The sequence below is a fragment of the Chiloscyllium punctatum genome, chromosome 28, assembly GCF_047496795.1.
Source record: "Chiloscyllium punctatum isolate Juve2018m chromosome 28, sChiPun1.3, whole genome shotgun sequence".
In the NCBI taxonomy this organism is placed as follows: domain Eukaryota; kingdom Metazoa; phylum Chordata; class Chondrichthyes; order Orectolobiformes; family Hemiscylliidae; genus Chiloscyllium; species Chiloscyllium punctatum.
The window spans coordinates 15,039,576-15,055,059 of NC_092766.1; the positions used below are offsets into that span (position 1 = coordinate 15,039,576).

At 52.4% G+C, this 15,484-nt stretch overlaps 1 protein-coding gene across 1 annotated transcript; it reads left to right on the forward strand.

The window, feature by feature from the left end:
* psmb4 (proteasome 20S subunit beta 4) lies at window positions 1-12,239 on the forward strand. Its single transcript, XM_072548984.1, has 8 exons — window positions 1-143; window positions 4,077-4,283; window positions 4,549-4,632; window positions 5,146-5,208; window positions 6,591-6,672; window positions 6,770-6,883; window positions 10,856-10,944; window positions 12,056-12,239. The coding sequence occupies exons 1-8, from the start codon at window positions 49-51 to the stop codon at window positions 12,066-12,068; spliced, it is 747 nt and encodes a 248-aa protein (XP_072405085.1). The 5' UTR covers window positions 1-48; the 3' UTR covers window positions 12,069-12,239.
* Window positions 12,240-15,484: the final 3,245 nt, after the last annotated feature.

Genomic DNA, 15,484 nt, shown 5'->3' on the forward strand with positions numbered 1-15,484 from the left:
CGCCTCTGTCCCTGTGAGTGGGGGAAGCGGTGGTACAGTCCGACCAAGATGGCGGCGGTGACAGGAGGGATCTCAGTCCCGGGGCCCGGCCGCTTCTACTCGGTGCCCGGCTCCGAGCTGCCGGGGGCGGTGGGCCACACGCTGTGAGTCCCCCGTGTGTGTGTGTGTGTGTGGGGTGTGGGGTGTGGGGTGTGGGGGGTCCGCAGGAACAATAAACGTCATGATCCGCTGTGTCATGGTGTCTCCCCCATTGACCATCATTGGGGAGGGGGGGACCTGCCGTTCCCCCCCACCCCCCCTCACCCCCCTCACCCCCCACCCCCACCCCCCCCTCCCCTCCCCGCCTCCTCCCTCCCCACCGTCTCTTCTCCCCTCCACCCCCCTTCTCATCGCCTACTCCCTCCCCTCCCCCACCGTCTCTCTTCCCGTCCCCCCCTCCCGTCCGTTCCCCCCCCCCCCCCCCCATCACCACGACCGTCTCAGTTTGATTCAGTGTGTTCTTGGCTGGTCGGCCACGTGGGGCGTCACATTTCCCTTTCCTGGTGCCTCAGGGAGTCTGTTAGAAGAAGGTGGGGGGGGGGTTGTCGGGGGGGAGAGGTGGGGGTTTGTCGGAGGGTTCGGGGGAGAGGGGGGGGTTGAGAGGGGGGGGTTTGTCGGAGGGTTCGGGGGAGAGGGGGAGGTTTGTCGGAGGGTTCGGGGGAGAGGGGGGGTTTGTCGGAGGGTTCGGGGGAGGGGGGGGGGTTTGTCGGAGGGTTCGGGGGAGAGGGGGAGGTTTGTCGGAGGGTTCGGGGGAGAGGGGGAGGTTTGTCGGAGGGTTCGGGGGAGAGGGGGAGGTTTGTCGGAGGGTTTGTGGGTTATTGGGGAGTTTGGGGTGTTATTGGGGGGGGTTATTGGTGGGTTTGGAGGGTTAAGTGGCTTATTGGTGTGATTGGGGTGTTAAAGCTGTTATTGGAGGGTTCAGGGGGTTATCGGCGGGGGTGGGTTGTGGTTTGACTGGGGGTGGAGGTGTTGGGGGAAGGGGGCTGCTGGCGAGTGTGGGACCAGTTCCCAGAGCAGATGGGGTGGATAGTGTGTGTGGGGGTTTGGGTAGGGTACTCGATGGTTCGAGGGGTAGAAATCGGGGAGCTCCTGGAGGGTGGGGTGAAAGTCCTTGTGCAAACCTACGGTAGTTATCAGATGTTGTGCAGGGGTGAGGGGGCTAAACTTGGTCATCTCTCTCTCTAGTTTTTGACTTTAGTTTTGACAGTGTTTGGCAAGAGCTTTCCAAAGTTAATTGGGGGACAGATATTTGCAGGTAAGGGGATGTTGGAAAGTGGGAGCCCTTCAAAAATGAGATAACGAGAGTCCAGAGACAGTATGTTCCTGTTAGAGTGAGGGGCAAGGCTGGATGACAAGAGAAATTGAGGCTCTGGCTCAGGAAAAGACAGCGGAAGGTGAGTGATTTCCCCAGAAGAGGAGAAGGCATTAAGTGCATTCTCACGGGACATCTGGTCCAATTGCAACATTTAAAAGGCTGGGTGCTGGCAGGTGGGACTAGATTGGGTTGGGATATCTGGTCGGCATGGACGGGTTGGACCAAAGGGTCTGTTTCTGTGCTGTACATCTCTATGACTCTAAGAGGCCGAGAAGGGGGTCATGAAATAGCTTTGGCAAATAGGGTTAAGGAGAATCCAAAGAGATTTTGCCATTAATATATTTTGCACAAAAGGGTAACTGAGGAGAGATTAAGGCCATCTATGTATGCAGGAGATAGGGGGGGGGGGGGGCGATACTAAATGAGCGTTTTGTGTCAGTATTTACTGCAGAGAAGGATATGGAAGGTAGAGAACTTGGAGAAATAGTGATAACTTAAAAAGTGTCCATATTACAGAGTTTAAAAATTGCAACAACCAAGTGATAGTCCAACCGGTTTATTTGCAAGTAAAAGCTTTTTGGAGCACTGCTCCTTCATCCCTCCTGCTGAAGGAGCGGTGTTCCGAAAGCTAGTGCTTCCGAATAAACTTGTTGGACTATAATCTGGTGTTGTGTGATTTTGAACTCTGTCCAACCCAGTCCAACACTGGCACCTCCACATCATATTACAGAGGAGCAGGTGCTGGGTGTCTCAAGGTGAACAAAGAGACCTTGGGGGGGGGGTTCAGAGTTCAACGTGGAGTCACAGGTCGACAGGGTGGTGAAGAAGGCGTTAAGTTGGCTTGCTTTATTGGTCAGAGTTAAAAATCTCACAAGACCAAGTTATAGTCCAGCAACAGGTTTAATTGGAGGCACTAGCAAATTTTGCCACAAATTCTGTCTTACGATCGAGCCCTCCACAATCACCTGATGAAGGAGCGTCGCTCCGAAAGCTAGTGTGCTTCCAATTAAACCTGTTGGACTATAACCTGGTGCTGTGTGATTTTTAACTTTGCACACCTCCGATTCATCGGTCAGCGCACTGAGTCTCGGGGTTGGAAGGTCATGTTACGACTGTTGGTCGGAGGGTCAGCATCGCACAGTGGGAGGTGACACCTTGCAGGATGTGACGCTCGGTGAGGGTAAGCTGCCTTTGGGTGTTATGCAGCAGGGGTGGTTGTGTTTAGGAAGTTAATGGCACATTGTCCCTGATGCTCAAAGCAGCCATTTTCATGCCTCGAACCCAACATCTCAAAAACGTTAGGGTTTTCATTTTTTTCCTCTTTTTTTATTTTTATGTAAAGAAGAAACAAAAACTTCAAAATAAACTCCTCCTCAGTGGGAAGACAACAGAATCTGTCTCCTTTCCTCTTTAATGCAGGAAAAGAATGATTGGAGTCCTTCACTCCACACTGATCCAGCTCTCTGTGAACGGGATGTCTGACACTCCTGTTTATTTTTTTTTTCTTTCTTTTTCCTTTTTGTCAGTGTGCGCGCGCAGGTGTGAGACACAGTGAAAGACGCCAGGTCTACAAATCTTTATTCAATTTCCACCACCAGGAAGAAAGGAAACAGGCTGAGGGGTGACCTTATAGAGGTTTATAAAATCATGAGGGGCATGGAGAGGGTAAATAGACAAGGTCTTTTACCTGGGGTTGGGGAGTCCAGAACTAGAGGGGCATAGGTTTAGGGTGAGAGGGGAAAGATATAAAAGAGTCCTGAGGGGCAACTTTTTCACACACAGGGTGGTATGTGAATGGAATGAGCTGCCAGAGGAAGTGGTGGAGGCTGGTACAATTGCGACATTTAAGGGGCATTTGGCTGGGTATATGAATAGGAAGGGTTTGGAGGGATATGGGCTGGGTGCTGGCAGGTGGGACTAGATTGGGTTGGGATATCTGGTCGGCATGGACGGGTTGGACTGAAGGGTCTGTTTCCATGCTGTACATCTCTGTGACTCTATGACCCTTCTTAGAGGGCAATGCTGCGTGAACGTTAGGATTTTTATTTTGTCTCGCTTTTTGGAGCATTAATGAGTAGCTCTCTTAAGATACCACACGCACATATCTTCACAGAAAAATGTTTTGAAGGAACTCACACTAAACTAAGCCACCCGCACACGGGGTTGGGGTTTCTGATTTCCTTCAGTTGTCCAAAGTAATTGGGAGAATTCGACTTTCTTGGATCAGCACTGGGGCAGAGGGAGGCTCAGAGTCCAGAGTGAGGGGGCAGATCCCTCCTGTTCAAGATGGGCTGTTCAAGGGTCAAAGGGGAGGGAAAGTCTGGGACCAAACCGCCCCCCCCCCCCACTCCCCAAACAAATAAAAAAGTGTCATTGCGGCTGCAGGACTGGCCACCTGGAAACGCCGAAGCTGAGGGGGGTAGATTTTTTAGAGTGATGACGGGTGAAGGAGGGGCGATGGAGTACTGATTGACGGAATGGCTCCAAAGGGCTGACTGGTCCTGTCACCATGTTTGTTATGCTCCCCACACACCCCCACCCCCTGTATTCTACCGAGCAGTTATTCGGCCAAAGAACATACAACCCTTGCAATGACCCAGCTGGGACGTGTTATTACTCGCGTTCTCTGTAAAAGGATCAGGGCTGGTCTGTGGGACTGGCTGACGGCTCCCCTTTTCCCAGTGCACCTTCCAGAGTATGTAACCCTTCCTCTCCATCACAGGAATCCCATGGTGACAGGAACCTCAGTGCTGGGGGTCAAGTTCGACGGCGGGGTCATCCTCGCCGCCGACATGCTGGGCTCCTACGGTTCGATGGCCCGGTTCCGGAATATTCCCAGGCTGATGAAGGTGAACGACAACATGGTCCTGGGTGCGTCGGGGGACTACGCAGATTACCAGTACCTCAAGCAAGCCATCGAGCAGATGATGTGAGTGACCAGGGGCACAGAAGGAAGTGGGGGGGAGAATGGGGGACTCGCTCCCATGGGGAGTGGGGGGAGAATGGGGGGCTCACTTCCACGGGGAGTGGGGGGGAGAATGGGGGGCTCACTTCCACGGGGACTGGGGGGAGAATGGGGGGCTCGCTCCCACGGGGAGTGGGAGAGGAGAATGGGGGGCTCGCTCCCACGGGGAGTGAGGGGGGAGAATGGGGGACTCTCTCGATTTTGTGAACTACCTTGTTGCTGTTCCTAGGATTGATGAAGAGCTGCTTGGAGATGGTCACAGCTACAGTCCAAAAGCCATTCATTCCTGGCTTACCAGAGTCATGTATAACAGGTACGTGCTGTCAGGGCCATGGGCTGGTCCTCCCCATCTCAACCTAGACATCACTGGACCACATTGTTGCTGACATCCCCTCGCCCAGCTGAACCCCACCCCCCCACACCCCTTCCCTATCTCTGTCACCCCCTCCAGCCCCCTACACCCCCTCCCTATCTCTGTCACCCCCTCCAGCCCCCTACACCCCCTCCCTATCTCTGTCACCCCCCTACACCCCCTCCCTATCTCTGTCACCCCTCCCCACCTCTGTCACCCCCTCCTCTTTTTGATAACATGTCTCTGAAGTGTCGGGGGTGGTGTGCTATAGAAATGCCCTTTGCTGTGCCCATATGTGTACACTGTAGCCTTGCTTGCCTTCGGATTGATTGGGTGGTGGGTGAGACCAGGCTGCACTCGGGAGGAGGAGGTGGTGATGGTGGTGTTGGGGAGCCTGCTGTCTCGGACCCTACCCCTCTGTGTGTGACCTGCCCTTTGAGTGCCTCAGGACTTTCCTCCCCCTCTCTGTTTCAGGCGATGTAAGTTGAATCCCCTATGGAACACCGTCATCATTGGTGGGATGAACAACGGCGAGAGGTAATTGGTGTACACGGGCAATTGCGCGTTCCTCTACGGTGATTGAGTAACCGTGCGTCATCGTGAACCCTGCTGTGTGATTTTACCCAACAAGAAGATGGAGTTTAATTTAGATAAATGTCAGGTGCTGCATTTTGGAAAAGCAAATCAGGGCAGGACTTATACACTTAATGGGCAGGTCCTCAGGGAGTGTTGCTGAACAAAGAGACCTTGGAGTGCAGGTTCATAGCTCCTTGAAAGTGGAGTCGCAGGTAGATAGGATAGTGAAGGGGGTGTTTGGTATGCTTTCCTTTATTGGTCAGAGTATTGAGTACAGGAGTTGGGAGGTCATGTTGCGGCTGTACAGGACATTGGTTAGACCGCTGTTGGAATATTGTGTGCAATTCTGATCTCCTTCCTATCGGAAAGATGTTGTGAAACTTGAAAGGGTTCAGAGAAGATTTACAAGGATGTTGACAGGGTTGGAGGATCTGAGCTACAGGGAGAGGCTGAACAGGCCGGGGCTGTTTTCCCTGGAGCATCAGAGGCTGGTGGGTGACCTTCTAGAGGCTTATAAAATCATGAAGGGGCATGGATAGGGTAAATAGACAAAGTCTTTTTCCTGGGGTGGGGGAGTCCAGAACTAGAGGGTCATAGGTTTAGGGTGAGAAGGGAAAGATATAAAAGAGACCTAAGGGGCAACATTTTCACACAGAGGGTGGTATGTGTATGGAATGAGCTGCCAGAGGATGTGGTGGAGGCTGGTACAATGACAACATTTAACTGACATCTGAATGGGTATATAAATAGGTAGGGTTTGGAGGGATATGGGTATTATGCTGGTAAACAGGACTAGATTAATTTTGGACATCTTGTCAAAATGGACAAGTTGCACTGAAGGGTCTGTTTCCATACTGTATAACTGACTCTGTAATCTGATAATGACGTGACGGATTGTGTGGGGAAATCGATCTGCCCGGTCTCTCTCTCTTTGTGTGGAGTCTGCATGTTCTTCATGTGTCTGCACGGGTTTCCTTGCTCAGTTGAAACATTTGCAGGTTAGGGTGGATTGGCCATGGGAAATTGTCCCATAGTGCCCCAGGGATGTGCAGGTTAGGATGGATTGGCCGTGGGGAATGCAGCGTTATGGGGTTAGGGTGGAATGCTCTTTGTTGGGATAATACGCACTCGATGGGGCTGAATGGCCTGCACTGTAGCCGTGTGTTTGTGATGCTTCGCTGGCCCAGCACTGAGAGGGTACAGGGAGATTGGAGGGCATTGCCTTCAGTTCTGCCCTGGGGTTGATCACCACATTGGGGGGAGGGGAGGGGGGTCTGTGTGCACACACGTGTGGGGAGGGCAGTGGAAACAGTGGCTCTGAAACTGACCTGCGACCTCTGCAGTTTCCTAGGTTACGTGGACAAACTGGGGGTCGCCTACGAGGCTTCGACAGTGGCAACTGGCTTTGGGGCGTATCTGGCACAGGTGAGTTCACCCCCCCAACTCAACCCTCCCTCCCTCTTGTACCCGCTCACCTGCCTGCTGGACTGACCCCCCTCCCCCTTCTTTGTGTCCCCTGCAGCCCCTGATGAGGGAGGTAGCAGAAAAGCAGCAGATCTCCAAAGACGAGGGTCGCCAGCTGATCGAGCGCTGCCTGAAGGTCCTCTACTACCGCGACGCACGCTCCTATAACCGGGTAAGAGAGGCCGGGAGGGACCGGTGGTGGTGGTGGTGGAGGGGGGGGTGAATCTGCCAGCAGTGCGAGAGAAAAGAGAGGTGTGCGGGAGAGCACAGTCTGTGGTGAATTTGTCTCGTAAATGGGCTTGTCCATTTCTGTCAGAGAGGCTTGATCAGAAGGAGACAGAGGGAGAGAAACAGACAGAGAGAGAGATAGTGGGGAGGTATTGGCCCGGTGGGATTAATGCCAAGCTGTCAATCCTGGGTAACGTTGTGGGGGACTCTGGTTTGAATCCTTCGTGTGGGAGGTGGGACGTCCTTTCTCAGATAAGGAAATTGTGTCCCAGTCAGGGGCGTGGTTCCACAGCGACGGGATAATTCTCCACTGCCTTCTGGGGCAGGGAATGCTGGGTGAAGCCCACACCAGGGACTGAGTTTAAGAAATCACAGGGAGCAAGAGAGGGAGAGACGCAAGGAAAGGGTCAGATCCCAGAGTGCGCCAACCTGCCCCTTGGCCATCAGGAGGGTTCGGTTCTGGTCTGCCCCACACAGTCAGGAAGTGGCTTTCTGCTTGTTTGGGTGACAACTTGGGGTCCTTGTAATGGAGATATCGCGCAGGAACACCATCTGTTACATTGCAAGAACCTTTTCCCTGTTCTGCCACCCTCAGGCGGTGCGGGCGCTGACCCTTGGGTGGTGCAGGTGCTCCCTTGGTGCTGACCCTCCGGTGCCCTGAGCAGCAGGTGCACTCAGCCTGTTGCGGAGTGGCGGTGCCAAGTTTTGGGAGTGACATGTGTCCTCAGGATTTGAATTGACGTGAAATCTTTGCCAAGGCCCGTTTTGTTTGTGGCTGTCCTGTTGGAATACCCCCATAATGCTCAGCGTCACAGCAGGACCCAACCTCCAAGACAGGGAGTCAGCTGCAGTATGGCTGGCAGCGATATCGCATTTACTGCGACTGCATTGGTGGTGATCTCACGCCCTGCAAGCCACAACAAATGCAGCCTTTTGGAACTTGCTTGAAAACTCTGTCTCAGGGATGCTTGATCCATACTGGCTCTTGTACTGAGTGGGCAAGTCTGAAGTCCTGAAGTATTTGTGGATCGGAAGAGAGGATGTTAGAATTTGATGTTTCCAAAATGATAGAGGGGAATGAGTGTGTGGTCCCTTTCAAAGATGATGTGTTTATTTGTCTATGCTTACCGACTTGAAAATGACTACCAGTTACAAGTGCTTAAATTAAAACATTTCTATCAAAATACGAGACTGTTAGCAGGCAAAGCAACATTTTTAACAAGACAACAGATATTAAAATTAGCCTATTAATTTAGTCCAGGCACTTGGAGAGTAAGGACCAATTAAATTTAAATCTGATTGTTTCTAGATTGTCAAAACTATTAGATTGTAAGGAAATTAATAGGTCATCAAGGGTATAAACAAAGAGAACATTTGAAAACTGAATGAGAGCACAATTCCATATGAAGAGATTAGTGCTCTGAGATGACCATCATCTGACTCAAGGTACAGTGGTATTCTGAGTTAAGATTCCTGACCCCAGAAATCAACAGAGAGAGGTTCTCCTGATGGAAGAATTTGAAGGGGAGGACCTGTTCTTGACAGAACTTCAGTGGATAGGCCGCGGAGCATTCCGGAAGGTGTTCCTGGCTGTAATCTTGAGAGACAAAATTCTGTTGTCTTGTTAAATAAGTAAGACTTGTATTTATTGGAACAGCATACCATTAGAATTTTGTTTTATTCGGGAATAGTTAGAAAGGAAGTGTTTGCTGTGTTAGTGGTTCTGGTAGTTTGTTTCACTGTTGGAGTTAGATAAATTATTATTGAGTGAGTGAAAGGATTGGGGGCTCCTTTCGAACTGATTGGGGGCTGAGAAGTAAGTTATATTGTTTTTCAGATTGAGAGGGAGGTGAGGCTGTCTGGGTGTTTTGGTTTTAGTTGTCAGAAGGGAGCCTCGTCCTCTGCTTCATACCAGTCCCTGACTGTAGATGTAACCTTGCCAAGTTGATAAACCTGCCGACTGATGAACTCGTGCCACACGACAGTGATCGCTGGTGAATTCCAGAGGACGACAGACCCACTGCTTTGACATTTCCCAATCCCTCGCTGTGTGTCTGAGTCCTAATCCCCCCCGCCGGGGCCATCAAATGGAGGGCAGCTGAACCTGTGTGGCCAATCGGTGTTGACCGTGCCCCGCTATTAAAGCGGAGAAGGACAAGCCATGGGAACCATAGCCTGACCTTGGTGGTGGGCAAGTTGTTGGAGGGAATCCTGAGGGACAGCATGTACATGTATTTGGAAAGGCAAGGACTGATTCGGGATAGTCAACATGGCTTTGTGTGTGGGAAGTCATGTCTCACAAACTTGATTGAGGTTTCTGAAGAAGTAACAAAGAGGTTTGATGTGATCTATATGGACTTCAGTAAGGTGTTCAATAAGGTTCCCCATGAGAGACCGATTAGCAAGGTTAGATCTCAGGGAATACAGGGAGAACTAACCATTTGGATACAGAACTGGCTCAAAGGTAGAAGACAGAGGGTGGTGGGGGAGGGTTGTTTTTCAGACTGGAGGCCTGTGACCAGTGGAGTGCCACAAGGATCGGTGCTGGGCCCTCTACTTTTCATCATTTATATAAATGATTTGGATGTGAGCATAAGAGGTACAGTTAGTAAGTTTGCAGATGACACCAAAATTGGAGGTGTAGTGGACTTGCATACTTAATGGTAAGGTCCTGGGGAGTGTTGCTGAACAAAGAGACCTTGGAGTGCAGGTTCATAGCTCCTTGAAAGTGGAGTTGCAGGTAGATAGGATAGTGAAGGAGGCGTTTGGTATGCTTTCCTTTATTGGTCAGAGTATTGAGTACAGGAGTTGGGAGGTCATGTTGCAGCTGTACAGGACATTGGTTAGGACACTGTTGGAATATTGCATGTAATTCTGGTCTCCTTCCTATCGGAAGGATATTGTCAAACTTAAAAGGGTTCAGAAAAGATTTCCAAGGATGTTACCAGGGTTGGAGGATTTGAGCTACAGGGAGAGGCTGAACAGGCTGGGGCTGTTTTCACTGGAACGTCATAGGCTGAGGGGTGACCTTATAGAGGTTTGTAAAATCATGAGGGGCATGGATAGGGTAAATAAACAAAGTCTCTTCCGTGGGTTGGAGGTGTCCAGAACTATAGGGGCATAGGTTTAGCATGAGAGGGAAAAGATATAAAAGAGACCTAAGGGGCAACTGTTTCACTCAGAGGGTGGTGTGTGTATGGAATGAGCTGCCAGAGGAAGTGGTGGAGGCTGGTACAATTGCAACATTTAAGAGGCATCTGGATGGGTATATGAATAGGAAGGGTTTGGAGGGCTATGGGCCGGGTGCTGGCAGGAGGGACTAGATTGGGTTGGGATATCTGGGTTGGCATGGATGGGTTGGACCGAAGGGTCTGTTTCCGTGCTGTCCATCTCTATGATGCCTGTCACAGCAGAAGATGGGAGAAGCTGTGGTGGTCCTGTTTACAGAGATTCACTCAAGGCGTTTAAAACCGTCAACAGCTCCAATCAAGGGGAAACCAGGGAGAGACCATTCCCGGCCGGCAGGAGGGCTGGTTGAGAGAGAGGGATGCAGATCGAGGAGAATCAGGGGAGAACGAGTTCACTGATGTGGCGAGTCATTGTGAGCTTGGGACATGCTTCCCTGAAAGGGAGCAGGTTTAACAGGGACGTTCAAAACGGGAAAACCGAGCAAAACTGAAAGGGGAAAGATGTGCGCAGAAAGGAAGAGGAATTTTATAAATAATGGAAGGATACTCAAAGAGAGATACCAGAAAATGGTTGAGTATGATCCTGTTGAAAGGCGGAAAGGGCTGGGAGGGCCGAATGGCCGCCGCTGCCACCTCATCTTCTCCGTTTCTGTTGTATTTCTTCTCTTCCACAATCCTTGCTCGTTCCGTGGCAGTGATGTGACAGCTTTGGTCTGTTTGCCCCACAGTATCAGATCGCGACTGTGTCAGCAGCTGGTGTAGAGATCGAGGGCCCGATATCGTCAGATACCAACTGGGAAATCGCCCACATGATCAGGTAAGGGAGCGGAGAGTCTGCGGGATTCACGGGAAGGCGGGGGAAACGTGAAACATCGCGAGCAGCTTTCACCCTGATAGGGCACGGCTGCCCCCATTTGGGAATCCTGCGACTGGACAATCCTCTCCTAGCCCCAGAGCCTGTCCCGCCTTCGGCGTGACACAAGTCAAGAGGATGAGGGAATACTCCAGGTTTGGTCTGGATTGGTGCAGCTCCGACAACACTGGAGAGGCTCAACACTGTCCAGGGACAAAGCAGCTCCCCCGTCATGATTGGCACATGACCGTCCCTCCACCCCCCCGACACTCAGTCGCAGCAGGGTGTACCATCTACACGATGCACACTGACCTCCCCAAGGCTCCTTCAACAGCACCTTCCACCCCAGACATGAACACCCCCACCCCCCCCCGAGTTGAAAGTATATCGACCATTTCTTCAGAGTGAGCCTCCTGAACACCACTGTCCATATACCCCACGGGAACTGCAGCAGTTCAATAAGCTGGCTCACCCCCACCTTCTCAAGGGGGGTAATTAGGGGATGGGCAATAAGTACTGGCCTAGTCGTGGAAAGGATCCAAGTGAGGTTTAATGTTGGGTGTCAAGCCAAGGGGGGGTGCCAGTGTTGTTGCTGATATTCTGTGCCTTTTATCCTAACCTTGATAACCCCTCCCCGCTTCACCCTCTCATCTGTTAGGGAGTGCTGCTACTGCAGATGAGGTCAATGTTAGGCTCGGCAGCGATACTCCCCCATTCTCTTGTGCCTGCTGGTCCTCCTTTCTTAAACCTGCTGTCCCAATCTTGTGGGACAGACGCCCAGGTATTGAGGTAGGTTGTGCTGGAAGGTCAGCAAGTGAAAGGCAGAGCAGGCTGGATGGGCTGAATGGCCTCCTGTGGCCACTCCTTCGGCAGAGGGAATCGACAAGTCCTCCATGTTAGCCCAGTGACATGTTTCCACTCCCCCCCCCCCCCCCCCCCTTCTTGTCTAAGCCCCAGGCTGCTGTGTTTGGGGGGGAAGAGGGGGGGGGGGGGGGGAGTTTTGTAGTGGGGTTACCTCTGTGTATCCAGCTCCCTAACCTCCTGAAGGTTCTCTCTCTCTCTGTTTTGCTTTCAGTGGGTTTGAATAGAAGGATGCTACGTGTTCACAGACAGCGAATCACTCCACACGGGATCTGCCATGTTCTCTCCGCACTCACTGACTGTTAAAGCCACTGTCTGTTTGCTGGGATGCCTGTGGGACATCTCTTTTGTTGTGTTTGCTACAGGGTAAGGGCTTGAAATAAAGTAACCGTCTGGAAGACAGTGAGAGACCTGCGTTGCTTTCACACCCGCCAGGACGTTGAGTGAAACTTCACAAGCGGCTGTTTGTATACGGCGAGCTCTCTCTCGGTTTACCTACATTTCATGCTTGTTGATTTGCAGGATCAGTATGGCCACAAGGCGAGTGGCTTCCTGAGAGACAACACCAGGATTAGTTGGGGGGAGAGGGCCCATGGGGTGGTGCAGGAGCTGACCCTTGGGCAAGTGGGGGGACACGGGTCCAACAGGTAGGTAGTCAAGGTGAATACGGAGATACACTAATGGATGTAAGGAAGATGGATAAACACGAGAGAGAGAGTCCGAAATGGGGGAGGGGGGGTGCGGGGGAGGAGGCTGACAAGTAGAAACACCAGCATGAAGCAGAGGGGCTGAATGACCAGCGCTGGGAATTTTGATGGGAGTTGGGAACTCCTGGAAGTGGTCAAACGTTTCAGCTCCTGGGAAGACTTCCGAGAGCTCAGCGAGCAGAGCCGCATCCAAAACCTCAACCTGAGCTACAAAACTTAAAACTCACTGAGACATCAGAACAGTCAAACCAAATTAAATCCACAGTGTGTGGAAGGGACAGCCCTCGTCAGTGATGGGTTTCCTCCGATATATTGACATTCTCCGTCTCACGGATAGTAAATAGCACCGTGTAGAATTGGGAATGGAGTTATCCAGCAGCTGGAATTTTGAGGCAGTGTTCAAAATCACGGGAAGGATGAGCACAGCCACATTGGGTCAAATGGACAGCTGTGCTCAGAGAATCAATGGCAAGGAACTGACAGTACATGAGCAGAGTAGAGGGAGCTTTACTCTGGATCTAACCGCACGCTGTCCTTGTCCCTGGGATGGGTTGGGGGGGGGGGGGGGGGAGGAAGCTTTACTCTGTGTAAAACCCTGTGCTGTCACTGGGGGGGTATTTGATGGGGGACTGTTTCGAGGGAGCTTTACTCTGGATCTAACCCCATACTGCCCCTGTCCCTGGGAAGGGGCAACAGTGTAGGGGAAGCTTTCCTCTGTATCTAACCCCATGCTGTCCCTGGGAAGGGGATAACAGTGTAGAGGGAGCTTTACTCTGTATCTAAACCTGTGCAGACCCTGCCCTGGGAGTGTTTGATGGGGGGGGGAGGGGAGTGTAGAGAGAGCTTTACTCTGTATCTAACCCCATGCTGTCCCTGTCCTTGGGATTGGGGTGGGGGTGTGGGGGGCATGGACAGACAGTGTAGAGGGAGCTTCATGTTTAATAGGGGAGAGTACTAGAATGGACAGGACTGACGAGGAAACCATTCAGCCCATCATGTCTGTATTGGGTCACTAGGTGAGTCATTCATGGTAACATCATCCCTGCCATGTGCTGAACAACCTCCCAATACCCCGAGCAATGTGTCTCCCAGACACATGCATGCTAAAGACTGGAATGCAGTAATAATGGACAGCAGGCCTGTCCATGTATAACACTGGGGTACAGTACTGGGTGGGGACGGGTCTGTCGCTGAATAACACTGGGGTACAGTACTGGTGGGGACGGGTCTGTCCCTGTATAACACTGGGGTACAGTACTGGGTGGGGACGGGTCTGTCGCTGAATAACACTGGGGTACAGTACTGGTGGGGTGGGGTCTGTCCCTGTATAACACTGGGGTACAGTACCGGTGGGGTGGGGTCTGTCCCTGTATAACACTGGGGTACAGTACCGGTGGGGACGGATCTGTCACTGTATAACACTGGGGTACAGTACAGGTGGGGACGGGCCTGTCCCTGTATAACACTGGGGTACAGTACCGGTGGGGACGGATCTGTCACTGTATAACACTGGGGTACAGTACTGGTGGGGACGGGCCTGTCCCTGTATAACACTGGGGTACAGTACTGGTGGGGACGGGTCTGTCGCTGAATAACACTGGGGTACAGTACTGGTGGGGACGGGCCTGTCGCTGAATAACACTGGGGTACAGTACTGGTGGGGACGGGCCTGTCCCTGTATAACACTGGGGTACAGTACTGGTGGGGACGGGTCTGTCATTGTATAACACTGGGGTACAGTACTGGTGGGGACGGGCCTGTCCCTGTATAACACTGGGGTACAGTACTGGTGGGGACGGCTCTGTCCCTGTATAACACTGGGGTACAGTACTGGGTGGGGACAGGTCTGTCCCTGTATAACACTGGGGTACAGTACTGGTGGGGACGGGTCTGTCCCTGTATAACACTGGGGTACAGTACTGGTGGGGACGGGCCTGTCGCTGAATAACACTGGGGTACAGTACTGGTGGGGACGGGCCTGTCGCTGAATAACACTGGGGGACAGTACTGGTGGGGTGGGGTCTGTCCCTGTATAACACTGGGGTACAGTACTGGGTGGGGACGGGTCTGTCCCTGTATAACACTGGGGTACAGTACTGGGTGGGGACGGGCCTGTCACTGTATAACACTGGGGTACAGTGCCGGTGGGGACGGGTCTGTCCCTGTATAACACTGGGGTACAGTACTGGGTGGGGACGGGCCTGTCACTGTATAACACTGGGGTACAGTACTGGTGGGGACGGGTCTGTCCCTGTATAACACTGGGGTACAGTACTGGTGGGGATGGGCCTGTCTCTGTATAACACTGGGGTACAGTACTGGTGGGGACGGGCCTGTCGCTGAATAACACTGGGGTACAGTACTGGTGGGGACGGGCCTGTCTCTGTATAACACTGGGGTACAGTACCGGGTGGGGACAGGTCTGTCACTGTGTAACACTGGGGTACAGTACTGGTGGGGACGGGTCTGTCACTGTGTAACACTGGGGTACAGTACTGGTGGGGAGGGGTCTGTCACTGTGTAACACTGGGGTACAGTACTGGTGGGGACGGGCCTGTCCCTGTATAACACTGGGGTACAGTACTGGTGGGGACGGGCCTGTCCCTGTATAACACTGGGGTACAGTACTGGTGGGGACGGGTCTGTCGCTGTATAACACTGGGGTACAGTACTGGTGGGGACGGGCCTGTCCCTGTATAACACTGGGGTACAGTAATGGTGGGTAAGGGCCTGTCCCTGTATAACACTGGGGTACAGTACTGGTGGGGACAGGTCTGTCACTGTATAACACTGGGGTGCAGTAATGGTGTGGGGACGGGTCTGTCACTGTATAACACTGGGGTACAGTACTGGTGGGGACGGGTCTGTCACTGTGTAACACTGGGGTACAGTACTGGTGGGGAGGGGTCTGTCACTGTGTAACACTGGGGTACAGT

What these genes read in the sequence shown, in the direction of transcription:
- psmb4 (XM_072548984.1), top strand. Translation starts at nt 49, where the DNA reads ATGGCGGCGGTGACAGGAGGGATCTCAGTCCCGGGGCCCGGCCGCTTC. An exon ending in GGGATGAACAACGGCGAGAG is followed by an intron (nt 5,209 to 6,590) that starts GTAATTGGTGTA and finishes CGACCTCTGCAG; the next exon opens with TTTCCTAGGTTACGTGGACA. An exon ending in TTGGGGCGTATCTGGCACAG is followed by an intron (nt 6,673 to 6,769) that starts GTGAGTTCACCC and finishes TGTCCCCTGCAG; the next exon opens with CCCCTGATGAGGGAGGTAGC.